This window comes from Puntigrus tetrazona, chromosome 25 (assembly GCF_018831695.1).
Source record: "Puntigrus tetrazona isolate hp1 chromosome 25, ASM1883169v1, whole genome shotgun sequence".
NCBI lineage: Eukaryota > Metazoa > Chordata > Actinopteri > Cypriniformes > Cyprinidae > Puntigrus > Puntigrus tetrazona.
The window spans coordinates 9,828,716-9,850,151 of record NC_056723.1 but is presented as its reverse complement, the minus strand read 5'-3'; the positions used below and the strand labels follow the sequence as shown (position 1 = coordinate 9,850,151).

At 36.3% G+C, this 21,436-nt stretch overlaps 1 protein-coding gene across 1 annotated transcript; it reads right to left on the bottom strand.

Moving 5' to 3' along the window:
• Positions 1-224: 224 nt before the first annotated feature.
• erc1a (ELKS/RAB6-interacting/CAST family member 1a) lies at positions 225-20,972 on the bottom strand. The gene is given in 25 exon segments (XM_043228788.1): positions 225-1,282; positions 2,030-2,193; positions 4,693-4,794; positions 5,048-5,124; positions 5,127-5,194; positions 7,578-7,738; positions 8,338-8,469; positions 8,600-8,687; positions 9,616-9,627; positions 9,941-10,036; positions 10,038-10,132; positions 10,403-10,543; positions 10,954-11,006; positions 11,009-11,093; positions 11,269-11,406; position 11,931; positions 12,400-12,566; positions 12,647-12,699; positions 12,702-12,813; positions 12,897-13,052; positions 13,711-13,785; positions 14,637-14,651; positions 14,653-15,015; positions 18,692-19,537; positions 20,801-20,972. Coding segments are annotated over 23 exon segments (2,931 nt in total). The 5' UTR covers positions 19,379-19,537; positions 20,801-20,972; the 3' UTR covers positions 225-1,282; positions 2,030-2,139.
• Positions 20,973-21,436: the final 464 nt, after the last annotated feature.

Here is a 21,436-nt window from a genome sequence, read left to right as displayed (position 1 = left end):
ACACTAGCTGTGAAATTTAATAGGTCCACAGATATTTTTGTAAACTGGCCAGACAGATTTTTGAGTTAAAATTTCAGTGGACAAACTTTATCTAGAAAAAATACCCAAAAGCCTCACTGTCCATGTTTACAAGACTATTTTTTTTCTACAATTTTTTTTTTGCCCATAGAAAAAGGAAAAGTTTCCCAACACGAACAGTGAATGAAAACTTCAGAGAGTGAAAACACTGATAATACATATTTATATACATACACATTTATACAAATTCAGAACACCCATACCCGTGTCTTTTGTCTGATTTTATCTTCTCATTTTCATTTTCTTTTTTTTTTTTTTTTTTTTTTTTTTTAGGTGGACTATCCTTTTTTTTTAATTGTAATTTTAATACACGAAGACAATAGGCCACAAATGCAACATAAAAAATTCCACTTTGAGAGAGAGAGAGAGATAGACACAATGATATCCACATTTATGAGAGCACATAAAACCAGCAATGCGCTCTCAGAAACTGGTTATCTGGACATGATATGAAGATATTTGGGAGCCTACGATGTCCTGTCTAAGAGCTGCTAGAAAACAACTATAGTCTCTTTAAGCGAGAACTGTAATTTCTTGCACGCATCCCTCGGTGGACTCCTTCATGAGCAACGCAAACTCTTTTCATATATATTTTATGTCTATTCCTTGTAGCAGCTGTTAATTTGAATTAAAGGACATACAGAACCTGATTTTTTCCACTGACGAAGAGTCAGGTGTGACAAATAGACATCACTATCTATAAATGTTTATGTCATGCTCTTGAAGGTGTCCTATAGGTTTTCGGTAAAGGGCAAGGGTCATCCAATGAAGTATAACCAGTGCAAGACGCTACCTAAACGCAGAATAGATCTGAAAGGTCTGGTAGTCTTAATGCTGAGTGCAGTTTAAGTAGCATAACACTTTTTTTAAAATTGTTTAACAACAGTTTGGCATTCAGTTATGTTTATATAGCACCACCCATTGATCAGGTTAACATTCTAAATCTGGATTTACTCAACCATGATGACATATCAAGAGAACAAAATTAAATTTGCATTCACGACTCAACTAACACTGCATATTTTCAATGCTGCACCAGTATTAAGACGACAGACAGTTACAGGCTCTTAGAGGGCTCCGGTTTAGTTGGGGTGAGAGACAGTGGAGCTGGAGGGTTCGATCATGGCCAGTTTGCTTCTGGAGGTCCAAAGCAGGGTCCGGGGGGAACTGCAGCTCCACACTGACTCACCATCCCAGGCTCCCACTAAAACCCGAAAACATTTACACATGTGTGAGTCAAATCATTTGCAGAAAATGATTTCATGCCTGTAATTGACAGGTAAACTAAATGTAAATATTGTTTAAAATGAATGAAATTGATTTTAGGGCCGTCAGTGATTACAATTTGAATACTTGGCCTTAATTACGTGTAATAATGATTAGTTACATTTATTACAAAAGATCTGCCTGATATGTGTAATATCAAATAATATTTAAACTAAATCATTATTAGGATAATATTTGTGTGCAGGACAACTTGTCTTTTTTACTACATTAGTAATATAGTTAGTTTTACAGTTTATATATATATATAGATAGAGATAGAATTGTACTACATTTAACAGTTTGCATAAAAGCTAAATTCGGTCAGAATTAATATGCCATAATATTACATAACTGTTTACCTCAAATTCAAATTATAAGGTTCTTAACTCTCTCTTTTTTCATAATTTTGACTTTTTATGACAACACCAAAACATGAAGTCGAATTATGCCATAACTATAAGAGTTTTTATTGCTCTTCTGTTTGATTTTGGCTGCCTCTGTTGTCCTCATCTGCGAAATGCATTGGATAAAAGCATCTCACCAAATGACTAAATGTAAATGCATTTAGCATTATTATTTTTTCTTTTATATGACAGAACTGAGTCTCAGTACTCACAAAGCCATAACATAAAAGTTTGTGATTTCCTTACGCACACCTGAAAAAATTCACGAACACGTGTGTTACCTGTGAGAGTGTGTGTGGTCACGGGCGGTGGGTCCTGGGTAACTGGTGTGATGAGATGTGGGCTGAGCTGGTTGTGTTAGTAAAGGGTTTTGGGGTGGTTGACGGGATAATCAGGTGGCCGATGCAGAGCTCCTGTGCGCTGTAGCTTTCCGCCCAGATCTTATCTACAGAGCAGACACATTGTTACTAAAACACAGAGGATTGTGGGAGACAGTCTGTTCTCATGCATCTGCAAACTTTAGCTTGCTGGGGTCGATAGTGTTGACTGCAAGCACATCATTTCTATCAAGCACGATGCTTTTAAAAGACACAAGATGTATTGGCATGCAGACACGTGCTTTTTAAACATGATGAGACGAGACAAGACAGTACCCAAAAAGACGTTCAGGTTCATTATTTTATTGTGACCGTTTTTGGTATAAAAAAGTTTCTTATAAGGGATCGTGGTTGTGCAGCTCTATTTGTTGATATTTTTTTCTTATTTCTGGGTCAGGCGTAGCTTTCAGTAAACATTGGTTTAGTTAAATACTCATAAATGTTAATAAGTCTTCCTTTTTAGTTGACGTTTCTGTAAACTGACAGCGCTGCCATGCAGTGATTTCCTCTAGCTAGACCAACTCACATGGATATATTTAATAATGACTGCTTTTTGGCTTTGAAAGTCATTATTTTTATTATAGATAATAATAATAAAGATGATTTTAAATTATTGTATTAAAACATTTAAATACATAATTAAAGATGGGTTGACATGCATGGGCTGTTGGTCAGGAAATAAAATCTAAATGCGCATCCCTGGTTAATAATAATGGATAATTTTAATATCGTAATTTAATTGTAATATGCTAGTCCAAAGTTTGATGTCAGAAAGATTTTTTTATGTATTTGCAAGATGTCACCAATGCTGCATTTATCTAAAATGATTAATATTATTACTATTTAACATATCTGCTTTACATTTAAATATATTTTAAAATGTAATTTATTCCTATGATGCAAAGATGAATAGTCAGCATCATTATTCCAGTCTTCACTGTCACATGATCCTTCAGAATTCAATCTGCGATGATTTGCATGATTTGCTTTTTTATTATTAACAGTTGAAAACATATATTTTGGTGATTCTTTGATGAATAGAACATTCATCGGAACACAATTTATATAAAATATTAGTTTATCTTACAGTACATGTACTTTCAACAACAAAAAACATTTGAATATTGAAAAGTTTCAGATTTTTTTTTTTTTTTTTTTAGATTTAGGATGTTCTATATAACAAATGCTTAAACTTTCTTGGATTTTGAATCTTAGATTCAAACCTCAAACCTCACATTATTTATTATACTGAATATTTAACTTTTTTATGAAAACTTCACATGCAAATTTAATTGTGTACGCTTTTTTGTATCCTGTTCATAAGCTTTATTATATATGTACTGTAATGGAAAATAGTATGCTTTTGTAAACCTGCGAATTAAAAATTGTTTATCAGCGTGTTTAAAAATGATTTTGTTGCTGTAGAAGAGGATTTGAATCTGGTGAGAGCAAGTGTGGGATATACAGTCTTAATGCACCATCTGGGATTATGCTTAACCACAAAAACATACAAAGAGATAACAGGCTTCAAAAGAGGGAAAAACAAAACCAGGAGAAATGAGATTGTAGGCTATTTCATAGCAGTGCATTTCTAAATGAGTTAAGCGTGCGTAGGTTTCATATCAAAACAAACGGCCTTTGAAATATGAAAAGTTCTCTGTTAATAAAACATCCAGCTGGAAAGCTTGTTTGCACTGCGGTGACATAGCCAATAATCTCAAACAGGCACAGCGGGACAGGCAGGGGTTGATGGGGTCACATGGGGAGGATCAGGGCAGCTGAGATTGGCTTTTACATGTCCATCAAAGAAATGCTCACCCTTCTAAAACAAAATGGCTGCCAGTGAGGCTATGCCCAAATGCCCTCCTCATCATCCTATTGGTTAAGAGATGGCAGGGTTTTAGCCAAGTGCAGCATGGGAAAAAAGATCAGGTTAGTATGCGTATTTTTCCAGGTAGAAGCGACCCGTAAGCGCAGACGCAGGACCAGCTTTCAGCGTGTCAATGTGAAATGCTGTATTATGAGGTTTAAGAGAAACCGATCCTGGATCTGCGCTTAGGGGCGATTTCTACAGTCATGAATAATAGAAATCCATAGGGTTGAGAAGTTATGATCAATATGAAGGCAGTAAAAGGAAATGATGGCGTCTGCGTTGGAGATGAGGGCAGCTTCATTTCGATTACGGCGACTCAATGGAAACGGACGACCGAGCATCCGTTTCCAATTCAGTTTCTAGCATGAATATTTTATTAACAAGTAATGAAATGAAACTGACCACGTCTCCAATTTGTCTTTCTTAGGCTTGCTGTAAAGATTAAGCTTTCATGTGTATGTGATAAGCAACGGTACAATTATTTCATATTCAGCCGTACTGAATTTCCACTAAATCAAAAAGCTGATGACCGTAACAAGTGTAAAAGAACAGTTTGCCCAAAAAATGAACAAGCTGTCATTATTTCCATTTCATGTTATTTATGGGTTTGGGACAGTAAATAATGACAGGATTTTCATTTCGGGGTGGACTGTCCTTTAGCTGTTTGCAGATGTTTGTAGGACCGGGCTGTGACCTGATCGGGTGATTTCGGAGGTTTGTGGTTGGTCTGGTCAGGTGGTGTTTTCAAGTAGCCGTCGTCGTAGTTATCCGCCATGAGCTTCATACGGTTCTGTGTCTAGGAAAAAAGAGGAGGCGCAGATGTAAGGAAAGATTTGGGGGTAGAAACGGATGAAACAAAAGGTTGTGGGGCGGGATGGGGTGTTTGAGAAGAGATCAATTAAAAGCACATCAATAGACTTTGTTTGCATCCAGAAACCCACCAGTCAAAACAAAGATGTATTTTGTCTAGGCCTTCTTAACTCTACGGTTAAAGCAAACAAACAACTTGACCTTGAGGATGGAGAGAAGCCTAGTGACGCAGTCCGTACCTGCTGCTTGAGCTGCTGCACCAAACGGTCCTTCTCCCTCCGCAGCTGGGCCACTTCCTCTTGTGTCTTCTTTTTTTGGATGAAGACAGCTCCAGCAAGGCTATGTTAGCATCTTTCTCACTTATGGCGGCCAGCAGGGCCTCCTGTCTGTGAGGTACAATTGATGAAATAATTTTATGTTACAAAATTATTTTTAACTAAATTAAAAACATAATATAACCTATATAATAATAATTATGATTATTATTAGTAGTAGTATTATTATTGTCATTATTATTACAAATTTTCCAAAATAACTTTTATTAAACAAAAGTAGTTTAAACGAGATTAAATTATCAAAACTATAATAACCCTGGATTAATTTATTAGTAATGTATTTATTATTAATTATTTTTATTAAAACAAAAATCATTTACATTCTTTGAAATGAGTGGAAGTCAATGGTGAATGTTAAAAACATTTATACATTTTTTAAAAAGCAAAGTACAATGCCAAACATTTTTAAACATCATTTTAGAATCATAATTAATATTCAGAACAAAAAAATGAAATGAAATTACAGTAACACTTTACAATAAGGTGTCATTTGTTAACATTAATTTATTGACTAACATGAACAATGCAATTATTATACTATTAATTAATCTTTGTTAAAGTTAATGAAAATACAGTTGTTTATTGTTTGATCAGTTTATTGTTTGATCAACAATAACTGATGTTAACAAACGCAACCTTCTAGATTTTTAATTATGCATTAATTAACTCAAGATCAATCAATAAATGCTGTAGAATATTGTTCATTCTTAGATCATGTTAACTAATGAACCTTACTGTAAAGTGTTACCGAAATGACAAAAACTACCTAAATTAAAACTATTAAAATTGAGAAGAAAATAAATAAATAAAACAAAATGACGTTTTCAAAACTATAGTATTACTGGTTGAAATTATTAGAAGTCCAAGACCAGTGACAAAAAGCATTTCAGTAGAAGTAGCCGTAATTGCATGCTATTAAAATTCATATTAAAAACAAAAACTACATTTTCAAAACCATAATAACTCTGGTTGAAATGATCTAAGCTTGATGTCATACAACGCTTTACTAGAGTACTGTGGAAATCCTCTTCAAAGCAATTGACCTCACTGACGATGACCAGGAGTCGTACAACACCCGACAGAGCAGGTTAAGGGATGTTTGCTCACACAAGTACAAAACATCTCAGGGGAATATGGATTTTGTCAAAATGATTGTGCATAATTGTCTCGGAAAGACTGAAATAGCTTGCTTATTCTGTTTTTCTACAGATTCCCAGGAGCAGGACTGAAGTGTGGAGACAGAAATAGCAAACAGAACAAGCCACGTGCAGAATGAATCATCCTCTGCATTTATTATCTGCACAAATACATGGCACGAAAAAATATACAGAGTTAAAGTTTTACAGCCTATTTTTCTGCCATGATGCTTATCCCCGTTGACTCTCTATTAACTGATTTATATTATTAACACTACACAGCCTGCCAAAGTGACCTCAGAATGAGCTCTCATGTGAACGATGGTTATTTAATGATTTAAATATGTCATCTGGAAAAGCAATTTATTTAGATCTCATTAAGTTCATTATATAACACAAAGCCAACGTGTATCCTGAACAAACGGCAGTAATATTATAAATCTTTACAATCTACATACTATATGCTGATGCGTGGCACTAAGGAATTCAATAATGAAATGCCTGAGAGTTTAACCTTGTCATTACACATTACTGACGCTTGATTCTCCAGTTTGATAGTTAAGTGCTTTGACAGTTAAGTGCTTTGACACGATCTGTATCGTTAAAAGCGCTGTATAAATAAAGGTGACTTGACTTGACTTAAGGAACTAAGACTGCATGTGTTCAATAAACTAGATTATAAGCTAATTTACCAATTCCACTAGTTTTCTATGAAGATGGTCTAACATGCAATTTATATATATATATATATATATATATATATATATATATATATATATATATATATATATATATATATATTGCAACACAACAAAACCAGAAAATATGCTGTAAATGAAAGATTTATGCTGCATTGTGTGCAGTTTTATTGATTATAATGGAAGAAATCTGAGTACACAGAGTCAACAAGCTCATGCTGTACGCAGAGGCATGAAACTATGTAAACTAGCTATGACAGCTTCATTCATTATAACAGCATGGAAGAGTTCTTGTATTATGTTGCCCGCTTTCTGTATATAATTAATTTAAAATCGAAATAACATGATTTTTTTTTATGTTGCTATGAAGGCCAATGCGAAGTAGGTCGTTTAGTCACTGTCTTTATGTATAAAACAGGATAAAGTCATTTAAAAACAACTCTTTTGAATGTGTAACCTACGTATGAAATACAGCCTCCGGTTTGCATAAAATGCATTTTTTTCCAAAACATCTACTAATTCATTTCATCCTTTCGGTGTCAACTGCTTCACAATTTTTGTTTTTTTGCATAATATGTATGAAGAAAGTTCATAACGTACTTCATCTCCAGCACCTCCTCCAGGTGTCTCCTCCTTTCGGCTCTCAGTGTGGTCAGATGAGCTTCTTTCTCTGCCAGGGACTGCTGGGTGGAAGACATCTTGGCCTTCATGGACTCCAGCTCCAGCTTCACTTTCTCCATGGCTCCCAGTAGCTCTTCCATCTTTCCAAGACATAACCAAAGGTTAACTTATTCATTACTGTTCGTATTCTGTACTTCACAAAGTGACTAAATATGTTGTCACATTTTTCTAGCTAGCCCAAGCAGATCTAGACGATCCATCATCTAGTAGGTCAGAGTTCAATCTGGTTGAATCTCTTGTTCAAATTGGTTAGTCTTGGTAGACTACCTTGGACCAACACAAAACTGACTACCATGTTTCAAAAAACCAGCTTGACCAACTTACGTTAGTACCCTACCCCCAGCGTTGCCGGGTTTTCACATCAAAAACTTGCCTAATTGCTACTCAAAACTAGACCAAAACTAGCCCTTTGAGGGGGGTTTCCCTGGTAAAATTCACATCACAGGGGCTAAATATCACATTATTGTGGTTGCTTCAACCCACGGTCATAAAAACAACCCAGGGAAACAGTGTTAAAGTAGCCCAACTGCACAGACTTGGCAACACTACCTACCACTTTTATACTCTTTGATATTTTGTGTTGGCATCACGACTGTCAAGAACATTAGGGTGGCATTTCATATTTTTTGGAAATGCAGTTAAGCAGTCGATCTGATATAGTAAGTCTTGTAGTGTTGACCTGTTTCTCCTGGTGGGTTCGTGCGGCCTCCTCCTGCGCCAGCACCATCTCCCTCTCGGCAGTGATTTGAACACTCTCTCTGAGAGCCTCCTCCAGCTCCTCGATGCGCTCTGCCTTCTGCCGCAGGGACTCCTGAGGTAGACGGGGCTCAGCTCATCATACGCACACCAGCACAGTTCCACAGTGTTTAAATATACAGCGATCTGTCAAAACAGAGGAGCTTATGACAAGGCTGTCATAACTATCTCTCTGTACGTCTCACCTGCTGTGGGCCATCGTTGACATTTCTGCCCTTCCCTGACGGCTCCTTGTGTTTGCCAGAGGACTTCTTACTTTGCTCTTTCATTTGCCTGAAACATAAACATGAAGCACATGTGAGAAGGGTTTAATAGTAAAATAAAGAGTTTAAGAGAGTTGGGGTGGAGGGGACTATTTAATAGCTGGAAAAAAGAGCTGGTTTTAATATTGGTTAATAAATTTCACTAAGACTGATCACATAAATAATAAATTCCTTGTGCAAGTCATAAATCTAAAACGGATACAAAGAAACAAAATACATTCTCTTGCCTTCATTTCACTTAAAACCCCATGAAATCGATTGATGAAAGCTATTTTTTTTTTGTTAGGGGTGGGACAATCATATAGAGAGCTTGTGATTGGACATATTAGATACACAATAATATTGGTTAAATAGACGTTTTTATCAGATAAATGATCAGGTATTTTATATCAGTAATTTTATATAATTATATACCTTTCTACTATTATTTTCCCTATTTTAAACGATTTTAACAACTTTTTCTGTAATCTGAAACTAATTTAAAATTAATCTTTAAGAAACACTAATAATTTACTAAATGTAATCTTGAGCAAATCTCAAAAGCAATTTTTCATATTGTACATTTTATTTTTAAGGACATCTAAATTCATTTTTAGCATTTAAAATTAAAATTATAATTTGAAATAATTATTTATGAGATAAAAAATATTATTGGTCAGAATTTTAATAGTGGTGCATCCCCAGAAAAATCAGTTTTAGGATATGTCATTAATATTTTTAAACAGTTTTCCTGCAAGAGAAATACTCAATTTTTAAATGCACATGTTTCAAACGTCATTTTTGAGTTTCTAACTTTTTTTAGGTTTTTTTTTTTAAATCTAAACACTAGTATAAATCTACAAAATTTTGATTTCATGGGGCCTTTAACAGATTTTTTTTTTGCTGTAGTTCTTGGGGGCTCTATTTATGTGTGTGGAAGTACACATGTATTTACTAACCTGGAAGTCACACTAGGTACACATTTCCAGGTGAAAAATTGAAAAAGAGAGAGACAAAAAGCAGAAGTTCAAAGGCCACTCAGCGTGAGAAAAAGAAACACGTGATTTCAACGCAGAACTCAAAGGGGGAGGGAAAGAAGCCCAGTCAAAACATCAACCTCATCAAATGCAGACACTGAAAACATCTTGACGGTGATTCTTGAACACGGCAGCAAAAAAAAAAGGGATAAAGACATAACACGTTTGGACTACTCCATCAAGGTGACAAATAATCACGTAAAAAAAGAGGGGGCGACAAATAAACCGATCAGGGAAACAGACTAACCTCTCCAGCTCACTGATTTTTCTGTCTTTGTCGTTCTTCTCGTTTTCCATCTGACGCAGGATGTCCAATAGACGATCAACTTCAGCCTGAGCTTTATGAGTCTTCTCTGTGTCTGGCCACATCAGTTTCGGAGTGAAGAAATCTCTCAGATATCTCTGCGTTGGCCTGTGCATTGGCTGCAGCGCTCTGAGCCTAATAGATCACCATGATATAAACACGCCCACAAACATACACAAACTCACATACTGTATATACAGCCATTCTTACGCTCCCATTTGTAGTTTATAATAGCTACATCCCAGTTTGCATACTGTGCACTGGATTCCCACACTTTTTGACAAATGAATTTCTACAGCCTTTGTGGTTTTGTATGTGGTTGTGGTTTTGTATCATGGTAGATTGCTGGTTGGAATTGTAGTTGGATAAGATACCAATCTTTTGTATAAATACACTTTTGCTCACCTTCTTTAGTTGGTTCTCAAGTTTAATGCATTCCTCCCTCCTCTGCTCAAGGGCGATCTCTAGGCTTTTCAGTTTGGAGTCTTTCTTCAGGCCAGACGAGGCCAGCGACGATGCATGCTCTTTGAGGTCCAGCAGAGAAGTCTAAATTGAAGTCCGAGAATACATTTTACATTGAGTTGAACTCATTGGCCAATCATATTTTCTTATTCTAAGCATAAGCTTTACTACATTTTTTTAGAATTATGCTAAAAACGTTTGCCAATTGGGTACGAAAAATATTCTCAAGATATATTTGCTGTAAAGTTTTGATATAGTTCATTGCAGTAAAGTTTTAAAACAGTAAATTTGTCTATATATATATATATATATATATATATATATATATATATATATATATATATATATATATATATATATAAATTTAATATCATTACCCAACAAAAATACAATGTTTTGTCCAGTGTATTTCGCACACGTTGTTCTCATAATTTTATTATGTGTTTTTAATGGCGCTTCCACTCGTCTTTCAGGAATGTTTGGTGATCTCTAACCTCTCGGTCTGACAGATCTCCTTGCAGCATGCTGACTTTCTCCTTTAACTCCTCAGCTCTTTTTTACTGCTGTCCAGTTCCTCTGCCTTCTCTCGCTCCTCACGGTCACGTTGCTCCTTCAGGCGCTCAATAATACGTTCCTGTTTAAAAGGGGACACATTAACAAGTGCCAAAAAGATAGCATATACAAGGAGCATGAAATGTTTATAACTAAGCGCAGATGTTTCGACTCCAGTCTACGGCCATGCTGATGCCATTTGGAAGAGCACCAGTGATTAGTTGGGTGTTACAGCGTCCTCTAGAGGTGACCCTCACCTTCTCGGCCAGTGAGTCCTCCAGTGTAGTGAGGGCCGTGTCTGTGTTAGACGTGTCTGTCTGTAGGGACTTCACCCTCTCTCTAAGGCTGCTCATCTGCTTCTCTTTATCCCTCAGCTGCTCTTGCAGGTTTTCAATCTGAGACACAGGAGTTGATGTAAAGATGGATGTCAGCTGGTGTTTTTATAAACATACAAGCTTTTAATGTAGTGAATCTTCTTCAACATATTCTTAGACTATTTTTCATAATACTTTCATGCATTTGAAGAAAAGCACAGCTTACCGCAAAGAATCTGATGCACTTTTCCCCACCATTTTGGAAAATACTTTATAAGAATGATTCTAAATGCTTCTTAATAAAGGTCATTAATTAACTGCACTTCTTTAGTCATCAAAAAATATTTTAGCAATTCACCAATATGCATGATACATATTTTTAGACCTGAAATTCTGCTCATACTGTACTTTATTTTAATGTACAATTCTAACTAATAACAAAACATTAACTATGACTTTTGCCTCAATAAACTCCTAATTTGCTGCTTATTAATTGTTAATATGGTCATGCAGAATGTGTGCTCTTTAAGTACTAATAAAAAGCCAATATTTCAAAAATAGGCATGCTATTAAGCAGCTACTTAACACATACTCTTAATACTTACTCTCATTTTTGTTATTTGTTAATGCTTAGTTATAACATGAACATAAATAAGACAGCGTCATACTTTGTACCTTTAGTCTCTTTTTTATTTTTCTGTTCTATTATATTATTAGCACTAATAGTAGTAGTATTGTATTTTATATTATTATTGTATTTATATCATTCTTATCATCTTATCAATGATTCTTATCATTTTATTTACCTTATTTTTCTCTATTTTATTGGATTTATTTTATTACTTTTTTATTTTATTTGTAAAACATTTTATCCTTTTATTTATATTTATCCTGTTTCTTTGTTCTGATTCTTCTGTTATATTTTAAATCTTTTCAGTTTTATTAGTTTAACAGTATTCGTTACTTATTAGGTTTTATTTATTTTTTTTAAATAGTGCATTGGTCACTTATTTCTGACACGTGTATTAAGAGAGCATTTTATTTCGTATAATGAAAATGAAATCCAGTCCTCACTTTTTCTGAAGCACGTTTACTTTACGCTCCTTAACCTCCAGCATGTCCTTCAGATCATGGATTTCTCCGTTGAGCGTGCTCTTTTCTTCAGACATTTCCTGGATTTGCTTACTCTTTTTGTTTAACATGGTCTCCTTCTCCTCCAGACGCAACCTCAGAGCATCCACCTGCAAAAAGAGTTGTATGCGATGCTCAGAGAATCGGCTGGTGTGACTGGAGAAGACCATTCACTGGCCTGATCTGCTACCTCTGTCTGTAGAATAGCGGCACGTTGTTCTTTGGCAGTCAGAGACTCTTTAACACTTCAATATGCTGTTTGCTGTCAGAGAACTGGTTAGTCAGGGTCTCCAGCTTGGTCTGCAAGCCAAGGAGCTGGGTGTCCTTCCTGGAAAGGTCTTGCTTAACTTGGTCCATCTGCATAACAGAATTATTCAAGGTTTGTTATTCATATGCGAGACTAATCTGGATGTGTTCTTCTGAGGCAGGTTGAGCAGTACCTTGTTCTTCATGAACTTGGTGTGGTTGCGGTAGACCTCCATCTGTTTGGCCTCCTCCTGCCGTTCCTCACAGCTAAGCATGCTACTGGAGCGGAGCATCATGACCTGGTCCTCCAACTCTCTGAGACCCCTCTCTAAAGAACTGATCTGAGAATCCTGAGAGACGCATCAAAAATAGGTTGTCAAGATATCATAAAACCAATGAGCTGAATTTAAACATGCAACTTTCTGTTGTGCCATTTTTGGTTACTATTTACTTTCATTTTATAAAACATTTACATCTTGCCTTAAAGGAACAGTTCACATGTAAAATACATATGTAAAGTACTTGATTATAATCTTTACAATAATATAATCAGATTTTATATTTAAAGTTAATATATTTTAAATGTACTTAATTTTGAACTTTGCAATTGCAAATATATAGTTACAAATACATTAAAATACTCCTATTTGTCAGTAAATTTGTCAGTACATTTTAACAATATTTCACTGTAGCCATATTTGTAGTTTTGAAATTACGAGTAAAGTGAGTAAAAGAGCACTCTGAAGTTCAGCTAATTGGATTAATATAAATTGAAACTTATTTCACTTAGATTTTCACTTAATTGAATTATCGCAATTAACATGAAATTAACTGGCCATTTGCACTCAAATATCGTGTAAAATATCAGTATAGAATACTGTTTGATATTGTAGATGTAGATTGTAGATTTATAAATGCTTTTAATCCACTGATAGAAAAAGGATTAATATGGCTGCTGTCATCATATGTATACAGCCACGTTAATTAAAATCAGGGCTGAAGTACTACCTTCATCTCAATTACAGTCTGGAGAGCTTTGGTTTTCGTAGTCTCTGGCGTCCCCTCGAGGCGGCGATGCAGCTCCTGAAATTAAAGACACATGGTTGGCACTTCCTTCACACCAGTGCCAGAAATAGAGCTCTCCGATATTTCATCATACCTTGAGGGAAAGCAGCGCTGTTTAGTTTTGGCTGAATTCTCTATCACATTGCAAGAGCTGTACTCTCTTATAGGTACAAATAGAGTTTTCTGCTATCTAGTTCAATTAAGTATCTTACGTTGTTGCTTTGAGGAGAATAGCTGTGGTCATTATGCGACTGAATGTGGTTTAATGGAGCATGAAGAGAGAATAGTCTTTCTGCTTTAATTCACTGCAGTTGGTTGATTGTATATGGCACTTACCTTATATGACACTAAACCTTTTTAAAAAATGCCTATTTTCAGCAAATGTTTAATGAAAGGAGGTGCTTATCCTCATCCGTGAATGTTGGTTGTCATCCTCAGGAAGTGAAAGTACTAAATATTGAATGAGCTGTTTTATGTGCTATTCATTTTATATGAGGTTTGCCATTTCAGTAAAAGTTATTCAAACTTCATTACGTCAGAATACAGTTTAAACATGTTTTTTGTTTAAATTTGTTTTAAATATACATAGTTTTACAGCAATAAATATTATGTAAATTAAAAAATATTTATTTTCTAAAAACAAAAGAGAATAGAAATACTAGAGTGGGTATTTAATTATATATATATATATATATATATATATATATATATATATATATATATATATATAATATAATAACAGCCAAACTGTAAGATTTTCTTATTGTTTGTATTTATTTTTATCTATTTATTTTATCATATGCCATATGTTTTTTGCATACTCTATAATTAACATTTTTGATGTATATTTTGAACTAGCTATCACATACCTCCCTCAAAGCCGCTTAGCTCTTTATCACGCTGTTCTAGAAGGTTCTCCAGGTGGTGCGCGTGCATCTCAGCATCTGCGAGGCGACGTGTGCGTTCGTGATCCTCTTCACTGGCTTTAGTGGAGGGTCCCTTGCTGTGCAACATCTCCAGAAGCTTTTTGACTGACTCATCGCGAGCAACTAGCGTCTGCCGCTGGGTCTCCAGGCGAACCTCCATCTCCTCCAGGGTACGGCGGAGCAGGAACACCTCTCGAGCCTGCCGCTCCTGCTCCTCGCTGGGCTCGCAGGCCAGAGGCTCCCCGGGCGGCTGGAGTAGCTGGTTCAAGTCACGCTGGATACGCAGCTCGGCCTGCAGCGCCTGCACTGTTGTCTGCAGGTGCTATGATGGATAGAAGAGAGTAAGATCCAGTATTTACTCAGAATTAAAAAAACAAAACAAAAAACATTTAAAACAGAAGTCGTTCATTATCCAGTGACAATGTCTGTTGGTAGATTTTGGAACAGATATAAGAGAGAGTTAACTGCCAAGAAGTTTCCCATGATTTATCAGCTGTTATCAGCTTTTTATTTATATTGGGATCTCGTAAAAAGCTTCTCTTTATTCATCAGTAAATACAGTTCAATCTACAGCATCATCTTTCATAGAAGCGGTAACATGAGTAAGTAGCCTACTGAGAATAGTTATGATGTAAACATCTCATTTATATACATGTGTGGTACTCTCGTGAATGTATGACAGAGACTGACATGGGAGAAAGGAAATTGTTGAAAAAGTCACATGGGTAATTTTAACAATGTCCTTACTACCTTTTGGGCCTTAAAAGTGTCAGTTGCATTGTTGTCTATGCAGAGGCAGAAAGCTCTTGGATTTCATCAAAAATATCTTAATATCTTAATTGTGTATTGAAGATAAACAAAAGTCTTAAGGGTTCGGCACAACATGAGGGCGAGCAATTAATGACACAATTTTAATTTTTAGGTGAACTATTCCTTTAAGGTTGTATGAACTGGATCATGTGATTAATTGAAAAGATCTGACTCATAAGAATGATTCTATCAAATATCAGACATATCCATATTTCTAATGAATTCTCATTTACTTGTCAAGCAGATCGAGAGTTAGATTTCAGTGACAAATAGCTTAAAATTCACTTTAACATGTTGTTTGAAGGAAATGTGTGTGTTGGCAGTATATCTACACAACCACCCTATAATGATAAAAATCCACTCAGTATTTGTTTTTAATACAGATAAATCATAACCTCTTTTGAAATCCATTCTTGGCTGTGTGACCTCACACAGACCAAGGCCCCTCCCACAATTATTAATTGACCCACCCTGAGTGAGCTGCCAACAGTTCTCCATCGTTTCACCGCCGGAGCATGTGTAAACAAGAATGGCTCCTAAGCAATTTATGTGTTTTGTTGTTGGATGTAATAATGAACATAGCAGTCGTCATTTACTCCTGACATATGATCCACTGAAGACGCAGTGGATTGCTTTTGTTTGGGAAGAGAACGCACCTAAATGTGTTTGTTTCCGTGAGTCATTTATGATACAGCCTTATCGCCTTTCCTAATAAAGTGCTAGTTAGCAACTTACATGGCTAAACGGCTTGCTGTAAAAAGAACTGTGTTTGATAGGGTAAAAAGCGTAGTTTCACACTACCGTTGAGAAATTTTAATCAAAGTATGTTACAGACTTTTCATTAAGAGCCTAAAGAATCATATCAACTTGGAAAATGTTGATTTATTTCTCACGTAAAGCAATTACATGGCTTTATAGAAATATAAAACCCTCACTCTCAAATTATTGAGCATCTAAAGAGCAACCAGTACAAACTTTTCATTTTACGTTCAGATTTCCAATGACAAAAGTGAATAAATAATTGTTTTTATTTTGTGACTGTAAGAAGCTGCTTATGTACAATCCATCACACACACTTATCTTCAACACCAGTTGGCAAGTCTGAAATATATGTGTCCTAAAATTTCTGTACTCCAAATTCATCCATTCAGATGTGACTCCTATGCTGCAAACTTGATGGCAGCCAAAAGGAGGACGGAACAACAGTAATTATACATTTCTTAATCATACACACATATGCACAACTGTACTGTAATTAATGGTAAGGTCTCATTAAGCCCAACAGGCACAAAACTACTTGCCAAGAATCACCAAAAAACACATACAGAATCCGAGTTCTCTGACGATTCGCGTGTTAATTTCAATGAGGAGTGTGATAATGCTGATTATGCGTAGAGTGAATAACCAAGTCGTCATTAGCTTAGTACTGTACGCCCCTTCGTCTGGAAATCTGTCATGACAGCCATGTTGCAGTGAATCACAGTTTGAAGCTAATCATTCAAATAAAGGAAATGTTTTAAACGCAGCATAGATGGAGGACTACGCCACCGTAACTCGTCTCAGCATCCCAACGTACATTAAAAGGAACCACTGAATATCAGAAAACAGACTTTCATCCTTAATTAGCTCATGTATTGCACATTGAACATATTGTGGCTTGCAGGAATTCAGGCAGTCAACTCAGCAGTGAGCCGCACACAGCAGGACCAGGATGTCCATTTCAGGATTGGCCATTAGCGTCACCTCACAGCGGAGGTAGACTTCTCTTTCTCATCTGAAGATGAGCTGGATCTTTAATCACGCAATTCTCACTCATATAAATCTATGAAAATGCATTGATGCAGTGAAAATGTGATGATTATATCATCTTTGTCTATAAATAGTTAGCAGTACCCAACCTAAGATGGTTTATAGGTTTTAGCTGGTTTTAGCTGGCCTGGATGGTTAGTTCTACCTGACACATGCATTTCAGGGTCTGAATAAAACACTATTGCATACTTCTTACTATTATTTCCAATAGTATTATCCACGACAGTAAGAATGAATGTTGAGTTGTCATCTCCAGTATTTATAAATGTCAAATAATTAAAACGATAAATACAACTTTTATTTTTGGTTTGATTTTTAAAATTAGTTTACACTTTAGTAATTTTATTATTCACTTTCATTTTTGTACAGTTTTATTTCAGTTTTAGTAATTTCACTACTTCAACAATTTATTTTATTTTTTATTTTTTTTACCAGTATTATATTTCATATATCATTTTCGTTTACATTTTTGTTTTCAAGTGCAAATTTTTTCTAATTTGTATATACTAATGAGTATATTTTATTTCAGCTTTATTTTAGTTATCAGTTTTAAATAGTTTAAGTTGTAGTTACCACTAACAATACTGTTCTACCTCCTCAACATTTCATACTCTCATTGTATTCGCAATAGCATACTATCTTATTATTCTTACCATTTCTACCTTATCTATGACATGTAGCAAGATATGTATACTTTACATATCATATATGGCGGGAACAGTAAGAGATAGAAGTATGTTTGTTTTTTTGGTTGATGAAGTAGATCATTCATGTTTTTGTAGTGCACTACAGAATAGTGGAGAAGTGTGCGAACTTGTAAGCACTTAGCATTCAGAATGCATCAGGGTATAGTCCCATTCACACACAAGACCTATAACCATAAAGGCAATTATAATTACTATATAAGCATCCACACCAATGCACGGTAACGTTATGCTTATTATAAGCATGCACTGCAGTTTTATTGTCTGGGGCTTTAAATGCACAAGCTCTTCACAGTCCAATTCTGCTTGGATGTCAATTTGATGTCAATCTTTTGATCATTCACCAGCTCTGAAAAAAAAATTCTGGAAGTGGTTTCAATATTACCGTTCCTCTGCGTCGTTATAGTTATAGTATGGACTTCCATATTATTACTCAATTAGAACAAATATTAAAAGAAACTGTTTAGTGGCGTGAACAGGCCTTACACTTTACAAGTACACTTTTAGAGATATACAGTGCCTTATAGTACTTATCCAAGATCCTAATTTAAAACTAGATTCCTTTAAGCACACACTTTAATCCTAAATCCCACTGAAACCACAAAACAGCTCTCCGATCAGCAATAAACGTCCACTTATACTTAAAAACAAGCATATCTTGCCAGATGTACCCACCTGTGTCTCGTCTTGCACAGCGCGGTACTGCTCCTTCCACACTACTATTTTGGACGCCTCGTCTTTGCGCAGCGCACGTTCCTTTTTCAGCTCCGGGCTCCAGAAGCTTTTGATGGAGCTCATGGAGGAGCTGAGCTTGCTCTCCTTCACCTCGATTTCCTTCCGAAGGAGCTCGTTCTCCCTCAGCACCTCCTTGAGCTGAGCTTGGAGCTCCATGATGGTGTTGTCCCTCGCCTGACGTAGCGAGTGAGGAACGGTTGATGCTGCGTGGATCTCCCCTCCAAAGCCCATGGAGTCGGTGGACACCGCCGGCACCATGGCCATGTCCGGTGTGCTGCCTGTAACCGTGGCCCGGACCCCATAAGGAATGCTGCCTCCAAAGCGCCCCGTCGCTACGCCGCTTTTAAGGAGGTCGGAGGAGGTGCTGATTGCGACCTCGTTGTCGCTCATGTACATCGGTCCTGACGTGGCGTAGGCGGCATTGAGAGACTGAATGTTCTCCATGGACAAGGTCTTGCCTCCAGAGCCACCCGGGCCTCCACCGCTGCCCCCCATGCTATTGGTGCGACGATGGCCCATACGGGGTGACCGAGGCAGCCGTGGCGAGCGTCCAGAGTTGCCCTGGTTGTTTCTTCCCCCGCTGTGATTACTGTCCATTTTGCTCACGGAGCGTGAACTTCCGTACATATTGGCAGGCTTAGAGTGCGAGCAAGAGAACCCACCAGAAATGTATTGTGAAGGAATGTGCTAATAAACAGGCCAGGTCATCTTCTTCTCAAGTGTTAGGAATGTGATCTGTCAAGCAAAGGCCGGTCTCTTTCTGTCAAACGGAGCAACTATGGTGGCCTGTAAAATGAAATGGAAAAACCAAAACACACAAAATAACACTGTGATCACGTAAGTAATGACAAGAGAGTCTATACCATGCAGCAAAAATGCACCAGCCATTTAAATTCTGAGATTATATTGAATTATTTTACATTTATTATATCTAAATATTCTATATTTATTCTGGGCCTATCTAGGCACTGATTTAGTAGCTATATAAAACCCAAAATGACCTGTAGCTCAGATTCTGTTTTCTCTGTCTCTGAGTTTTGAAGCGTTCTTAATCAGAAACACTAAATTCAGCTATGCAAAATATAAATATGAAACCCAGAAATCTGTCCTCTAGAGAACTGTATATTCAAATATAGTGTTAGTCTTTACTGTGTTATGATATGATAATAACTCATTTGATTTACATACAGATATAATTCTTCATATTGAGACTTGCCATGCTTAAATTCAAAAACAATTCCAGACAGCAAATACAGGTTTCATCAAACAGCAGAGATTTAAAAAGCTATATGTTCAATCGGGAATGTTAAGCCTTCTTCCTCCACACCACGTCTACTATTACTATTGTTCGTTATATTATTATACCTATCTCAATACAAATGTGGCTCGTGCTATAGACAGTTACTGTCACATGAAAAAAATAATTCAAAAGCTAGATAATGTAACAGAGCTTCTCCCATTTACACACAGGATGAGTGAATCGAAGGAAAGGTGGGATTTTATTGTAAGCTCATACTCCAAGGTTATCAAACAGCTGATGTCAACGGCAAAGCTAACATTATCATGAACTACTCGGCTGATGATTTATATTCTAAAACGGCAGATATTCAGTGTCCATCGCTGTCGATTTAATAACGCTGTATTTAGGTGAAGGCTGTTCACAGCGCTCACAAACCGACCAAAAGCGTCGGCATTTCCCACACACCACGCCAATAAAACTCGCAAATGCGCAAAATCATAGACTACAATTCTCCTATCAGTGCAATTGAGATTACGGATATACTGAACCTAATGTTCCGTGAAAATTCAGCCCTGCAATCGCTCAGCCACAATCCTGAGCATCCTCCCTCAATGTCCTTCTTCTCCACCATTGCATGGCTTAACACATTTGCCTCCTCTTTTGTTAGTAATAGCTGTCCAGCAAATGCGACAGTAAATAAGAGGCGCTATTTGAATATCAATACATGCAGATATTGAATAAATGCATCGCATATGTTTTAGCCTATTATAAACCACAATAGGGTTTTTTTTTCCCAAAAATCTTTTTACCTTGTATGGCCGGTCGGTTTCATCCGACGTGCAACGACCGTCTGTCCAATAGATGTCTGATAGAGAGGAAGCGGCCTGTTTTTTCTTTGTATTGCTTTATGATTTTATTATTTGCAGACACACACCAGCATCTTCCCAGAGCTGGAGGACTTCAGTGACGTAACGCCTACGCTGCGCGCTCACAACACTCGCCTCTGAAATGCCAACGCCATGCTACGAAGGTCATTTTCCAAGAAATAATATTAATAATAATAGTCATAAAATAATAAATAAGTTGCAAAAATATTTTTATCTCGCACAACGGCGTTAAACGGCGATGGTCTTTGTGTAGTGTGCATTTCATAACTTGCATTATTTAAATATCTTCTAACAAATATTTTCGATTTCTTGTATGTAATTCGACCAAATTGGATAAAATATGTATAGTTATATAAAAATATGTGTGTCTATAACAGCTGCTTCTAGTATATACCATGATATGCCTTGTGGCCCCTCTTATAATATTATCTTCATTTGCATCTGTATAGTCATCATCCTGCCCCAAACCATGTAAATTTCTAAGCTACACTTTTATCTCCTCCCAGTCAGTTTATAGATAGAGAACAGAGATAATCGCCAGTTGGTGGGGTTTGATCC